This window comes from Chlamydotis macqueenii, chromosome 1 (genome assembly GCF_036417535.1).
Source record: "Chlamydotis macqueenii isolate bChlMac1 chromosome 1, bChlMac1.mat, whole genome shotgun sequence".
Lineage (NCBI taxonomy): Eukaryota > Metazoa > Chordata > Aves > Otidiformes > Otididae > Chlamydotis > Chlamydotis macqueenii.
Window position 1 is genome coordinate 191,789,159 of NC_141556.1, and position 14,316 is coordinate 191,803,474.

At 36.0% G+C, this 14,316-nt stretch overlaps 1 protein-coding gene across 2 annotated transcripts in view; it reads right to left on the reverse strand.

The window, feature by feature from the left end:
- The window catches only part of FRY (FRY microtubule binding protein), a 170,033-nt gene that overhangs the window by 58,028 nt on the left and 97,689 nt on the right, over positions 1-14,316 (reverse strand). For both annotated transcript variants that reach the window (XM_086772000.1, XM_086771999.1), the window contains exons 29-35: positions 14,033-14,187; positions 11,893-11,992; positions 11,391-11,562; positions 9,369-9,625; positions 7,493-7,639; positions 3,338-3,506; positions 2,508-2,598 (exon numbers count right to left, since the gene is read on the reverse strand). In XM_086772000.1, the coding sequence (XP_086628126.1) occupies positions 2,508-2,598; positions 3,338-3,506; positions 7,493-7,639; positions 9,369-9,625; positions 11,391-11,562; positions 11,893-11,992; positions 14,033-14,187 (1,091 nt within the window). The remainder of the gene's footprint in view (positions 1-2,507; positions 2,599-3,337; positions 3,507-7,492; positions 7,640-9,368; positions 9,626-11,390; positions 11,563-11,892; positions 11,993-14,032; positions 14,188-14,316) is intronic.

Here is a 14,316-nt window from a genome sequence, read left to right on the forward strand (position 1 = left end):
AGAAACTGCTAAGGCTGAACTGAGATACAAACTGTTCACAGCTAGTGTTTTTTCACAGCCTGTGTTCATGGGTAAAATTCTGGCAACCTGCTAAAGTAACTGACTAAAGAGTCCAAAGTCAAGCCCACACATGTATCAAGCAGCAAAAGCTGCAACAGATCACCCTTCAACTGGAAAATTCAGCAACTGCGAGAGCAGACCTATCAGACAAGTTAAGGGATATGAGAGCCGGAACAAACTGTTTACAGCTGTCCTCAAATCTGCCACAGATACACGACAAGCTAATTTTTACTGGTGATCTCCTTTAGCCTCCTCCACCTCCTTGTGCTTTCAGTGTAATCAGGCCTTAAGTGGAGTTAGAGGAGTCATGCAGGAGGCTCACACATTAACGAGAATGTGAAAACATCATCGTTTCTGCAAACCTAGGAAATTAATTATAAATAACCATGTTAAAACAAAACCAGGTTGAAGGTTCTCTTGTCAACATTCATTTCCATTTCTTATTAATGCACATATATCTTATTGCAGAGTATTTAATAATATTATTATAATTTAATAATAATATTATGCTGTTTCTGAAACATGGTTGTCTCATAAGAGCACAATAAATTCATTGTGAAGGTGACAAAAGGCATCACGAGCCAGCTAATTCTGCCACTTTCTATCTTTCCAGAATCTATTTCTCCTATATTTTAATAAATTCCTTTAATAAATGTGCACAAATTGGCAACTACTGACATATTTATCTGTCATACCTAAAAAGAAAAAAAAGATAAAAGAAGAATAAAGTTAAGGAAAAAAATTATGAAGAATTATGGAGAGACAAATTCCATCCAAATTCTCTATTTGTATGAAACAAATAGAGAATACAGGTCATAGAAATTACTTGAGAGCAGAGCATTTTACATCATATTGGGTCAACACAAAAACATACATATCTTCTGATTAGCTTCATATTATTAAAAGAATGCCCACATTTATGAGAAAAGTTTGTTTATGATCTATTACCGTCTGTCAATGTTATTTAACATGTCTTGACACAAGAGGTCAATATTAATGGACTTTCTAGATTGACACATTGGTTTTGAAGTGTGCATGCACTTATAGCTTATAGTGTCTTTGATATTTTAAATGCTAGCAATGAATTCAGGCAAATTATTTTACGTTTTTTTCCTGAGAAGTCTTTCACTAGGAATAAGAATATTAATATCAGAACTTTGTAATCTTCCCTTCATTTTTATCATAATTCATTTCCTAGCATTGCAGCAGATTTGAATGACAAAAATATTTCTGGAGTCACATTTAAGATTTACATAAGAAATCCTGAAAACACTGTTAGATTGAAAGTATAGCAGGAAATGAAGTTTGCTAAACTTACGTGCAAATCAACTAGACAAAAATCCGGCTTAAACTATACAGACATAAACATTTATGTAAAGAATAATAAAAAAAGCTAATCCAGAGGTAAAATGGTTTTATCTTCCTTTTATTTCTAGTGCATATGCTGAAAACCATCATTTTGAGTCAAATCCTCTTTACTATCAGTTTGAAACCTTACTTAGTACTAAGATGAGTGCCATTTTTTACTTACATTTAAATTAGCAGACAGATATAACTAACCTGACAAGATGCTACTCATATTTATAATATGTAGAAGGCAAGTGACTCAAAAGGTTCTGAAGTACAGAAAAATTTGCTTACATAATTGTCTCTGTACCTCTAAGCCCTGAACCCGTGGAAGGTGGGTTGGACTACTGAAGTGATATTAGCAACTACCAGGAACAACAGACTGATGTAACATTAATACACTTACTAATTAATGCTACTAGAAGTCATTCAAAGTTCTCTTAAAAAATAAGAGGGTTTCAGTAAGAGAAGAAACATATATCTGTCTGTGCTTATAGATCTGATGGCTCTTAAGCTTTGCATTTATTCATCCATTGTTTGTCAGTATGTACTGTAAGTAGTAAAGGACTAAACTGACGGTATGATTTCTAAGCAAAATACTTCACATAGCTTTCCTCTGTAAGCCATTTTATCTAGACAAAGGAGGTGTCCTTGCAACCTTGCAATCCAATCATGGATACAAATCTGCATACTAAATTTTACTCACTGTCCATGAAATCAAAAGGTGTGATCAAACCTGATTTTTAATAAAGATTTTAATAGTCATTATTTGGTGCACACTCTTTATTTTCTTTCTCCTTTGTGGATATGTCCTAGAAAACCATGATCTACTTAGCACAATTTGTTCAATGTAGGTTTAAAAGATGTTCCTCTGCAATGTATTATTAAACAGCAGTCAGAAACTAGAATCATGTGAATAGCGCTTTTTTTTTTTCATTTTTACCTACACTCATTTTAAAATGTTCTTACTGGGACAATGCCACTTAGGATCAGTGTAAGCATCAGAGTTTCCCACAAAACAATATAGAACTTTGCCCAACATCTCCCACTTAGTCTAGGAAAATGCATACATTTTGGAGGGAAAAAATGAAACCACAAACCTTTCATCAGTCTCTTTCACCATTCTGTTCTCCTCTACATCAGGGAAACTATCTTGGCCGGCTACAACAGTGTTACTGCTAGAGGTGGTTCCTGTATATGGGATGTCAATAAGAACACCTGTCACATGCAGCAGACAATATTTGCAAAGCAATAAAAGCTCATAACTTTAACTTCTTCATTAGTCACAGTCAAAGTGATCATCCTGAAAGTACTGCGTACACGAATGAACAGTGTTACCTGTGCAAAACAGGTCCTGCTTGTGTGGCTGAACGGTGAAAAATGCACATGGCGGAGATTAACATAATGATACTCTCCCACTCCTTGAACTAAGCTTACTCTCAGGTGATGTAACCTATTGTTTTTCAAGATTTTGGCAAAACATTGATGAAGTTGAATTTGAGGTGGATGTCTTTTATGTATCTTTGATAACCGCAGCTTACAAATAGCCTTTTTGCCTTTGAAATGGCCACACAGTTGAGGCTCTCAGTTTTCAGGAAACTCTGCTGCTTTGGTATATCCGCTGTAATCACAGCATTGGTGATGGCTTCTTGTTCTGAGAAATTAGTGGTAGAAGAACCACCTCATAATAGTTCTGAACAGCACCAAACATTGACAATATCCTATTAAAATTTTTGAGATAATTAAATGTATGTTTACAAAGCACATACAACATTAGGAATCAAGAACTGTAATTTAAATGTGCAACAAGGCCCTGAAACTTGAAATTTACATATACACAGATCTGAATGTGTGCAAAACTAAGAGATGGTTTTTTTTCAAAGAGATGAAGAGTGGGAAAACATAACTGAAAAGTCTACTTAGTTCATACCAGAAGCAGCAGCTGAGGCTTTGTTACTGGCAGCAAAACGGTAAAATGGAGGATTATCACAATGCTGGACTATTGGGTTCACTGGGTCGGTTTGCTGCAGCTCAAAAAGAAGCTCTTCCATTGTCTGAATAGTGTTATTGCGACAAAGATATATTGCAACCTTTTTTATCTAGAGAAAAAAATAACAGTTATTAAACTCTGTTCAAAGTGAATTTCCAAAGAAATCAATACATGTTACACTGCAGTATTGAAAAGATCCAGGATGCAACGTGTTACTCCTGAAGAGACCCCACAACCATCCCACTGCATCCATCTTGTTCCTACAGAAATACAACTGCTCACTTTGATATAAAGATAATTTCCTCAGCAGAGTGAATCTATGATCTAATTACCTAAAAGTTTTTGCTTGCCATCCACAAATGAGCTGTTTAGACATACAACTACATAACATACACATACACAAAACCCATCTAATTTTGTACCTGTCATTTAAGAATACCAACACTAACTCTGAATCACACTAAGGGATTTATAGTTTGTGATTTCCACTGAAGATGAATCTAGAAAGCCAGATCACCCAAAACTTCATGCTTGTATTTCCAGATATGGTTGATGTGAAAGAGATAGATGTAGGCTCAAAGAAAAAGCCAGGCTCTGAGTAGCTACTTACATTTGTAATCAAGGCAATAGCACATAGAAGAAAGGCAGAGCAATTATGCATACAGACTACATGCAATCTGATTTGAAAAATCTGTCTGAGCGAGTATAATTTCTAGAAATTCTAAGTAAAAAGCTTTCATCTTATTTAACAAGACCTCAAACCTTACTGTATGCACAACAGTAATGTATCTCAGTGTCTCCTGAGTTGATCTCAGTATTTCTTCAGATACTGAGATCAAACTAGACTGAATTCTTGAGGAAAAACCCTGATGGCTATTAAAAGCAGAGACTCTCTCTGAGTCAAAAACATTTTGATTCATAAACTACTGCAGCTGGGAGACAATTTGGAAGGAGGAAGAGGAGGAAGCAGGCCTCTATGCTTGCCTTCTTATTTTTAAAGATGTCCCTAAACAAATGCTTATAGTGGAGCTAACACATGCAGTGGACTGAACTGCCTGTTGGCCTCACCAAGTATTGCTGTTCTTATACACTTAAACGCTTCCATTAAAATAACTTCCTGACTGCTTCTGTTTCCTTCTTTTTTTCTCTCCTTTTCTTTTTCTTGAAGTAGAGAAAATGCACATATTCAAAGTCTACTGTGCTAAAAATTTTCCAGGCACTTTCCAGATACAAATCCACTTCCCTTCTGAGGCTCATTTCTCCTTGGGCTCACAGTGCCGCTTCCAGATTCTTTCACCCCAGGAGGGGTCACGTTCCCTACAATAAAAGTCTTTGTGAAAGAGGCTTCTGAATTCTACATATTCTAAGAAATCTTTCAGTACGTGTGTGAAAGAAAAGACAGCTGAGCAATTTGCACTGGCGCACTGGGAAAAAACACTTACATGGAACATAAGAGACAAAGCAACAAATTTATCTGCTTGAAAAAAAAATTAAAAAATATAAGTCAGGCATGCTTTTGTCTTGGATCCCAACAGGCAGAACAGATGGCTGAAGGTAAGAAGCAGCTGCTGACTGCCTTGGGGTGCAGAGGGCTCCAAAAGGAGATGGGTAAACTGGCAATCTTGCAATTGCATGGTCTTTTGAGCCCAGGTGAGCTGGAACAGTGCTGATAAACTGTTCGAGTTACCTTTATTTGCTAATGTGTATTTGTTATCTACATGACAATTGAAGATACATATCTATGGTATCAGCAGTTTTGTGTAATTAGCAGAGTTAGCTATGATTTCTTATCTGTAAGCTCCACGGCATTATCAAAACACTAAGCAGATGTGTGCGATAAGCCTGGTGTGTTTCCCTACTCCAGACAAAGCTATCAGTTAAGGGGTGACTCATGAGCACAGTCAAGCTTCCTACATAAGTTGAAACCTTTTTCAGATTTTGCGAAATCCAAGAATCAGACTTTTAACCCAACATTACAAAACACAGGCAAACAGAGTGGCCGAAAACACCTTGTCAGCTGCCACCACCAGTGAAGACCGGATTGTCTTGTTAACAGCCATTGGAAGCCTGGGAGGGAGAGCAGAAAAGTCCCAAGGCAAAATAGGAGATGCTGAGCAGATGAAGCTGGAGATGCCAAAACAGACGGCTTTCTTTGTGGAATAAGAGGACTGTATTGTTCTGGAGGAGGACAGGACTGTAAGAGCCAAGGCTTCCAGGCAAAGAGGTTTGGAAAAAATTTGAAGAAGGAAGTGCTATGTGTAGTAAGGGGGTTTGAGGTAGGCTGCTCAGAGCTGTGGGATGGCAATAGTTTTGGAAAAAGGATGTGTTGAAAATTCTGAGTTGGCAAGTATCTGGATGGGGGCAGGATGAGGTATGTGAAGGGCTCTTGGGCAAGAGGCAACAGGGTTATTAGGTATTTCCAATCAGGCTACAGATTAAGGGGTGAAAATATATACTCAGTACAGGACTATTCCTTCCTTTTACAAAACTGCCCCTATTCCTTTTTTTAAGCTGTCAGAAATAAAAGAGCCCTCACTTTGTTTCTTATCTCGCAGACTTCCATTTGTTCTCTGCCAACGTAGTTCCTCCTGATGGAGGCCACCTTTGGGCCTGATCCCAAATCTGTCATAGACTGTAGGATCAATCAGGTTGGAAAGGACCTGGGAGGTCTCTCATCTAACCTCCTGCTCAAAACATGGTCAACACAGAATGCAGAGCCTCTTTCACAGCTGATAGGAAGATCTTCATTATCCTCAAGATATTTGGGATCAACTCCTTTGTCTTCTACAAACCTTAAGCTTGTTCTTACAGCAACTCCACTTCTAAATCTTTCCTCTTTTGATTAGCACAACACTGACCTAGCATATATATGCACCGATTTGATAATATACAACAGTAAACCCAGCACATAAAAGGAAACTATCAGGTTGTCTATGGTACAACAACAACATCTTGAAAATTTTAATGGTCTTCTATATTTCTTTCATTCTACTATGCTTAGCAGTCATCATGAACCGCTTAAGTAAAGTGTTATTTCAGCAACTGTAAATGAATTATGTTTGTGAGGCTTTTTAGCCAGGATTACTACATGAATATCAATTTCAAATTTATTTCACGGAAATCAATAGAAAGAGACTACTAAAACAGCATGTTGTAATTGTGCTGGAAAATTTACTAAATTTAGATTCTGTTTCGCCCAGCAACTGAGCATTAAGGAACATGGGAATGGGACTATTTTGCTTTTCTCAGACAGCCCTGATTTTATTTTAACTTGAATAATAACAATATCCTGCACAGTTTGACTTGCACATTGCCGGAGCAGTTCCATAATTCATGACAGCCATGCAAAGGCAAAAGTTGACATGGTAAGGAGCTTATAAAGGTTAGCTATCATGTGCCTCTTGAGATGTCCCACAGAAAGCCTTAGACTGCTAAAGAAGAGAATGTAGCCCTTTCATAAAACTACACACTTTTCTGAAGGAACACCTACATCTTTACAATAAACAAGCTAATAAATCATAGCATGTTATGTCCCATTCATGATAGAACATCCATTGTTTAAAGGACTTTCAAAATTTAACTAATAGCTCCGTAAACTGATTATGGAGAAAAATCATAAGTATTTAGTATTTTTACTTCTCTTCACTTTTCATGCAAGTTATTTAACCTCCGAACAGCCATTCTTTTAAATAATCTTTAAAAAAAATATACAAAATTGATATTTTTATGTATTTCTGATATGAAAAAATATTTCTAGTATTTTTTTTTCACTCATTCTGGCAATTTATGGCCAGTCTCTGTTACTGACCCCTTACACAGACTTGCAAAGTTGCTCTTTGGTTGAGAGGAGCCCACCTCTTGCTTGAAATGAGGTGTGCTCCACTGGTGGAGACAGATTCCCACTACTCAATTCCTTTCTTGTATTTCAGTTTCTTGGCTCATTGATTTCCACAATTTAGTTTTGTACAGTGTGGTAGGGAATATGTTTATACTTCTTATTTTTGAAAGAGAAATTAATTTTCTGCAGGTGATAGCTGTTTTCTTCATTAAAACCTGTGCAACCAATAGTAAATAAAATAAAGTGCAAACACTTACATAAGGCAAAAGGATGGTATCACTGCTAACACCACACAAACTAATGAGAAACTGCAGTGTTATCCTAAGGTTGTTACTCCATTTTTCATTGTTGGCCAAAGCATTCCAGACATTTTCCATCTCTGGTCCAGGAATTTCATCTCCATACTGCAAAGAATCATAGGCATACATTTCTCGAAATATGCAGACCTCCAAATTAAGGCATGCTCTTTTAGAGCATTTTCTCATGCAAAACCAACAGTAAAATACTGTAAAAATTGACAAAACAGTATTTTCAAAAGCTACCTGACAGACTTCAGAGCATAAATTCTATTTAAAAGTATTCAGGTTCAGATCCATAGGACTTAAATCACACACACACACACACACAAAAAAGTATTTCAGGAATGTAAATTCAAAAAGTGATCCTAAAATCAAGCAGTTTTGTTTCATCTTTACAGTTGTAAACCAAGCAAAACTTCAAGCAACTGAAGTTCTGTTTCTGCATGTCTGTACCTAAGTGCTTCAGCCTTCACAATGGTGAACAATTTGGCACCTCTGTCCTGAGTAAATCCTAGCAGAATTAAGCATTAGACAGCCCTTTGCCTTCACATTGGAAATGTGCAGCTTTTGCTCTCTTTGGCAAGACACAGTTATAGGAATGATTCCCTTTTGTCCGGTCATTTACATGGTTAGTACATGCATCCAGGATGTGGGAGTCTAGAGTTGAAGCTGTTCTGTTCCGTATATAAAATCTTTGGCTCCCACTTTGAGAAAACTGTTTTAACCACTGCACAGACTGACATGCTGCTAGGAGAGGAGTGGCAATGCTATTCTACTGAAAGTGCTTTAATACATATTAGCTACATCCACACTACCACTGGCTTCTACAGCTACTGTAATCTACACTGGCAATTGAAGGTGCCAGTTCCTTTATAAAAAAAAATTCTAGTGGGCTGAAGCACAGCCTCCACATTACTTCTAGACATCCTAACATGCCAAAATGAACACAAAATAATTATTTAACTTACCGGGCCTCAACATGAGGCAAGATCTGGAATCAACTGCTATGTAGCATGGATATAGACATTCTGCTTGAGAGAGGATTAACCCTGAGCAGGATAGGAAATGTGAACCATTTTGTCCCATATGACATAGGTACCAGGCATTAATTCCTGGAGTTTATGCATTTAGCTGTTTAGACATATGTACTGGATCTGGCAAAAGCAGTGCTAGAGCAGCCATGGCATACTAGTATAGTAGCCTGCAACTCAGCACAGAGAAGGAAAAGATGGACTCCCGGTACCTTCTCCACCAGCTGCTTAGGCATTTTACACAAAAAAAGTAATTGGAAAAAAGGAATCCCTTGTCATTTATCAGGACCTGGGATGTAAAATATCTTCCCTTTTACAAAAGAATGCTCTAACTAGCACCTTAGAAATGTACACTCCTTTCTTCCCTTTTATCTCTCTCAGAGAGTATTTGTTTCCTAGAAAGTACAAAAGCTTCAGTAGGACAAATTCTAGGTGCTCATTCTCACCCTCAAATAAACTTTTGACCTAGGAGGTGATACAGGAGGGAACTGAACTTAGTTTCTCTATAACTAATCCTGAATGCTTTCACTATTAAGTTTTTTTTTTTTTTTTAACGGTAAAACACTTTTCTTTGTTCATGTTTTGAAAGATAATAGTTTTAGTACTGTCCTTAAAAAAAAAAAATGAAGGAACTTCTTCAAAAAGAAGGTTGTGTCTGATTAGTACAGACTGCTCCAGTGCAAAATTTCTGGTATCAGAGGGAAGAAACCTAAGTACCTTTTGCTTAAGAAATATAAGTTTGAATATTTCAGAAATTGTTTTACAGGTTGGTTTTTTTTTGTTTGTTTGTTTTGCTTTTTTACCTTGGCTGTCATATACATGAGATTATTAAGAACCAGTGAGGTGGCCTCAGGAGAGCCCCAGCCATTGCCTTTTAGTCCAGTTGTGACTGCTATTTCTCCATCCTTGTCCTTCAGTTCGTCTTCTGGAGTGGTAGGGCTTGAACCAGGAAGGAGAAGTCTGTTGTCTACAAGTTCAATATTATGAAGCCATGGTAGCAGATAGGTAAGCATGATCTGTCTTCCATTTGGATGTGTTGTTGGAAATCGCTGGCTTACCTCTAAAACAGTAAATTTGAAAAGGACAATATGTTAGTTTATGTAGGAAACCTTAAATACACAGTATAAATCAGATTTCTGATGTGTTTTAGACCACTGGATAGTTTTTGCCTTGCAAACCACAAGCACACAAAAGCATGTACTTGAGCTTCCTGAAGAGAAACATTAATTTAATGGTCAATAATAGTAAGCTATTGGTCAGGTCTTCTGTCTAAAACAACTAACACAGTTTGGGCTTAGAAACAGAAAGTCACCCCTTGTTCCTGTGCCATATTATGTATTAAGTGAAACGAATGTCAATAAAGAGGAAAAAGAATAATTCAGTTACTAGCTGTTATTCTAGAATTTCAAGGGCTTTTGGAGAATTACAATAAACATACAAAAGTGTTCTGTAGAATTACAAGTGTCCCATCAGCCTCCACATTTCTAAGCTGTAGTTTAAATCTTAAGGCACTTATACTGAGTTGACAAAACCACCTTGCATATATTAGGAGTCTTATTTCCTATTGGGAGGCCTATAAAATTCATAGTTGGCTGCCAGTCCAGGAGTGCTGTAAACAGCACTTTGTATAGTTTATAAAAAAAAGAACTGGCACTGTAAGGGGAAGGGATTTGAAAAATCTGGGATCAGAAATACAGTGACAGGCTTCCTGCCAAGGTGAACCACATTAACTTTCTTTACCAAAATTCTTCTGTAGAATCAGTACAGTTAACATTTCCTTTCTTTCCTCACTGCCTGGTTTTAAAAAACCCTCAAGACATACACTGTTCACGCTCCTTACAATTTTAGATGCACGGAAAGGGGTTCCAATTTGGACTGTGCGTCTGAGTTCTTTTAAATGACATAGCCACTACAGCAACATGAACAGATGCTAACAATAATAATGAACAACATTTGCTTTTTTAAGATAAATGAGCCATCAGAATTTCCCTGCACCATTTATTTATAACTCATGGTATCTTGGACACTAATGAGCGGATGATGTATTTTTCCTTTACCCTTCTTCCAGCCCCTACAGACTGAGTGAAAACAATATAAAAGGTTCTTATGAGGCAGCAAGAATTCCCACAATTATAGACATTGATTCTGTTATTTAAAAAATAAATGGATTAAACTAGACAGGTAAGTCTCAAAATGTAACTGTTCCCAGGAATGGCCTCAGAGTGGGGATATTCTGAATGGTGCTCCTGCAGGTCTGATTTTTTAACATTTTTCTCAGTAACTCTGAGAAAATGTATTTCTAATAACACTGAAATGATACTAATGACTTGCAGATGTGGCAAATAACAGAAGGTAGAGATGACTCATTAGGAGTCATTTGAATTATTAGTAAAACTGGACACATGCGATAAATCTTCCCAAAGCTGAAGTCATCTTTATATAAAATGAAGAATTCTATCCTCACAAGTATCATCTATATAAATGTATGTATAAGAAGAATTGCTATACACAAGAACCCATTACAGTACAGTTTGCCAATGTCACTTTAACTTATCCAGACCCCTTGTAATTTCAAAGTTACCCTAAGGTGACACAAGTGGCACAGAATCCCCAATCGAGGTTTTAAAATAGCTATTCTGTACTTTGTTTAAGTACCTCTAGGAAATATATGTTACATTCCTAAATCTGATTTGACCTGAACCAGAATAAAATGAGGTCAAGCAAAATTTATGAACAGAACTGCTGTTCACAGGTGGAAATATCTTAGCTCACTACCATTTGTACAAAAATGTAAAGTAGATAATAAGTCAAATAGATATAGGTACCTGAAAAAAGTGGAAGGGTAAGTTCAGGATACATCCTTGCTAGCTCATATGAAAGAAGGGCAAGCGAGACACTGTAAAGAGGTGGCAATGGACCATGTGTACCATATAAGATACTGCCTGGTCTTTGCTCAGCTACCTTTTTTGAATAAACAAAAAGCTTTGACTCAAGGATCTATGAAAGAGAAAAAAATATGTAATGAGACAATAAAAATTCATTAATTCAGGAAATGTCAGCATTTCAAGTTTAGATATCAGAGAATGATCTATCTGCTTCAGAGTATATTCTCAAAATTTGAAAGACATCGTAACTAATACTTTTCCATTAATTTTCATATAAATATTCCCATACGTATTTATAGCCAAGACAAAACTAATTGTTTATTTTCAAAACAAAGCTAAAAAGCAAACAAACAGTACTTTATAAGTTCACAAAAAACTCACAAAGATAAGAACACACATGCATTCAGTTTAGTTGTTTTTAAAAAAAGTAGCTGATACATGCCTGCATAAGTTGCATGGAAATTTCATAAATCTCTCTGTTGGTGTCAGATGCCTTGAACAGCACCAAGTTTAAAAGTGTCACTATATCAAAAGGATAGTTCCTAGAAGAATAAACAGTATATTTTTGTGAATGTTGGTGAGGAATGCAGATTATATTCACTCTGATTTGCTCTGTATTATAGTCTAAAGAGAATGTCATCTTTCTTTTTTCTGTTCTCCACCAGAATATGGGAAAGGGAGCTTTTATGAATACACGCTGCTTGATCAAAGGGCCATCTGGTGAATGGGAAAAAAGAAGTGATTATTTATAATTACCTTAGACTAATGCTTAGGAATGCACTAAGTTACCCACAGTAAGAAATATAATACTTGTGTCTATGACTGTCAATTCACTTTAATTTATAACATAAACTGTTTATAGAACAGGCTAACACCCATGAGAGAAGATGGGTAGCATGAAAATTTCCAGGGATAAAGTACTTCTTAAGCCAAGCTGCAACTGAAGCAGTCCCTTAGGAGAAAAGGTGCTATCTCTGACATGAACATTCTCAGATGTTAGACAGTTTTATCAAAATTGGTTTTCAAAGAGTAAACGTCAGGAACTGCTTCAACAAGTCCACTATCTATAAAGTCAACATTAATTATAAGGGCAAACATATTTAAGTGTTAACCTAATGAGAACATTGCTAGAAAAGCAAATCCCATGTCACAATATTTGGATTTTCATTAAATAACTTCCTGCATTTTCATGTTGATTTGTAAATGCACCTGATTCAATTGTGAAGCATCAATTTTTTATCCTAGATGTGAGCTGCTGTGCTCCTGGGTGGCTGCAGAATGCCTATTTAGATATTTTAGTGTTTAAAAATACGGGAAATACATGTGTGGCATGGGACATTCCTGGTAATTCCAAATATTATTTGCAATGCACCCTCTACACCTCTACTACTGTCTCTTTGCCCTTGCACTAAGTTTAAAACATAATAATAAAAAAGAAATTAAGGCAAGTGGCTTCTTTGTAGAAAGACAGACATCAACAATGAGATACATTATGGCTCATTTTACAAGTAGTTTAAACAGTGACCTCTCTATACATGTTGAGAATCAACAGTGGAAAACTCTTAACAGCTTTCAAATGTTAATAAAAATCCCCAGCTTGATAGAGATTGGACTTTTCCTTGAAAGTAAATCATGCAGAACATACTCTCAATCTTTACCGTAGGTATGTGAAATATTAATTTTTCCGACACAGTGGCATAGGTAACACAATGAGGAAAAAAGACTGGCTGAAAACCTGATATGCTTATGTGTTCATTAAACAAAAAAAAAAACCTCTTAAAATAACTGAATTTGCAAACAGAAAATTCCATTCATATTTTTAAAATCTCAGTATAATGCAGTGTATAGTCTAGTTGTTTGTGTAAGAACAAATGGTTTTTACAGATAAATTCTAAAATATTTGACTTGTTTTGATTTGCTGAATCCCAAGTATTTGTGTATTGAAATATGCTCATCATGTATCTTGCCAAATTATTTTTCATCAAGACTAAAATTTTCAGCGTCTAATTAGGTGTCAATTATCTTCTTTTGTTAGACTGCCATTAAATTTCTCTGTAACTTTTGTGTTGAAAAGATAAGAAAAAAAGAAAATTTTTCTCAAGACTTGACACAAAAGCAATATTTTGTGCTTTCTTAGCATTAGCATCAGATGACACCAGTCTACACAAAAGTAACAGGTAACCAAATCAAATGAAAGCCAATTAGAAAAAGAACAAAATAATTACTTTCAAGCTAATAACATTTAAAATGTTTTTCCTTTTATGAAGTAAATTAAAAACCATGCCAAATCTTTTGAAACTAGATTCATGACCTATGTTCAATTTAAAAGATTGTGATTATTTTGTATCTTCCTGAGCAAAATAACATAAAAATGCCACAGATTTCAAATATACATATAGTAAGATCATCTTCTACCAAGCACATCACTTTGTTTTCAGAATCATGGAAATAAAGTGATACAGTCCCCAAGAACTGTTTGAGAGGATATAATGTAAGGGTGCGACTAACAATTCTTTACAACACAAGCTGGACCTGCATTTTTCTTTACATTTGAAAATGTAGATTAATAGATTAATTAATACCTGCTTCCACACACAGTTGCAATGGCTTTGAAACATCCAGAGGCAAGCTGGTATGATCCAGTATAACATCGATCTATAGCCCAGTTGAAGAGATTGATCTGATCAGGATTCAGTTCTAGCAACAGGACTACAACTTCACAGCCAAGCTGATGAACCTGAGCATATAAATACATGTCAAAACACGATCAGTGAGATCAAATATGTTCATTCTCTAAAATTCTTAGTGTGACATGGGCAAAACAAGGGGAAAATTGAGTATTCAAAATAAGTAAAAAGAAATTAGA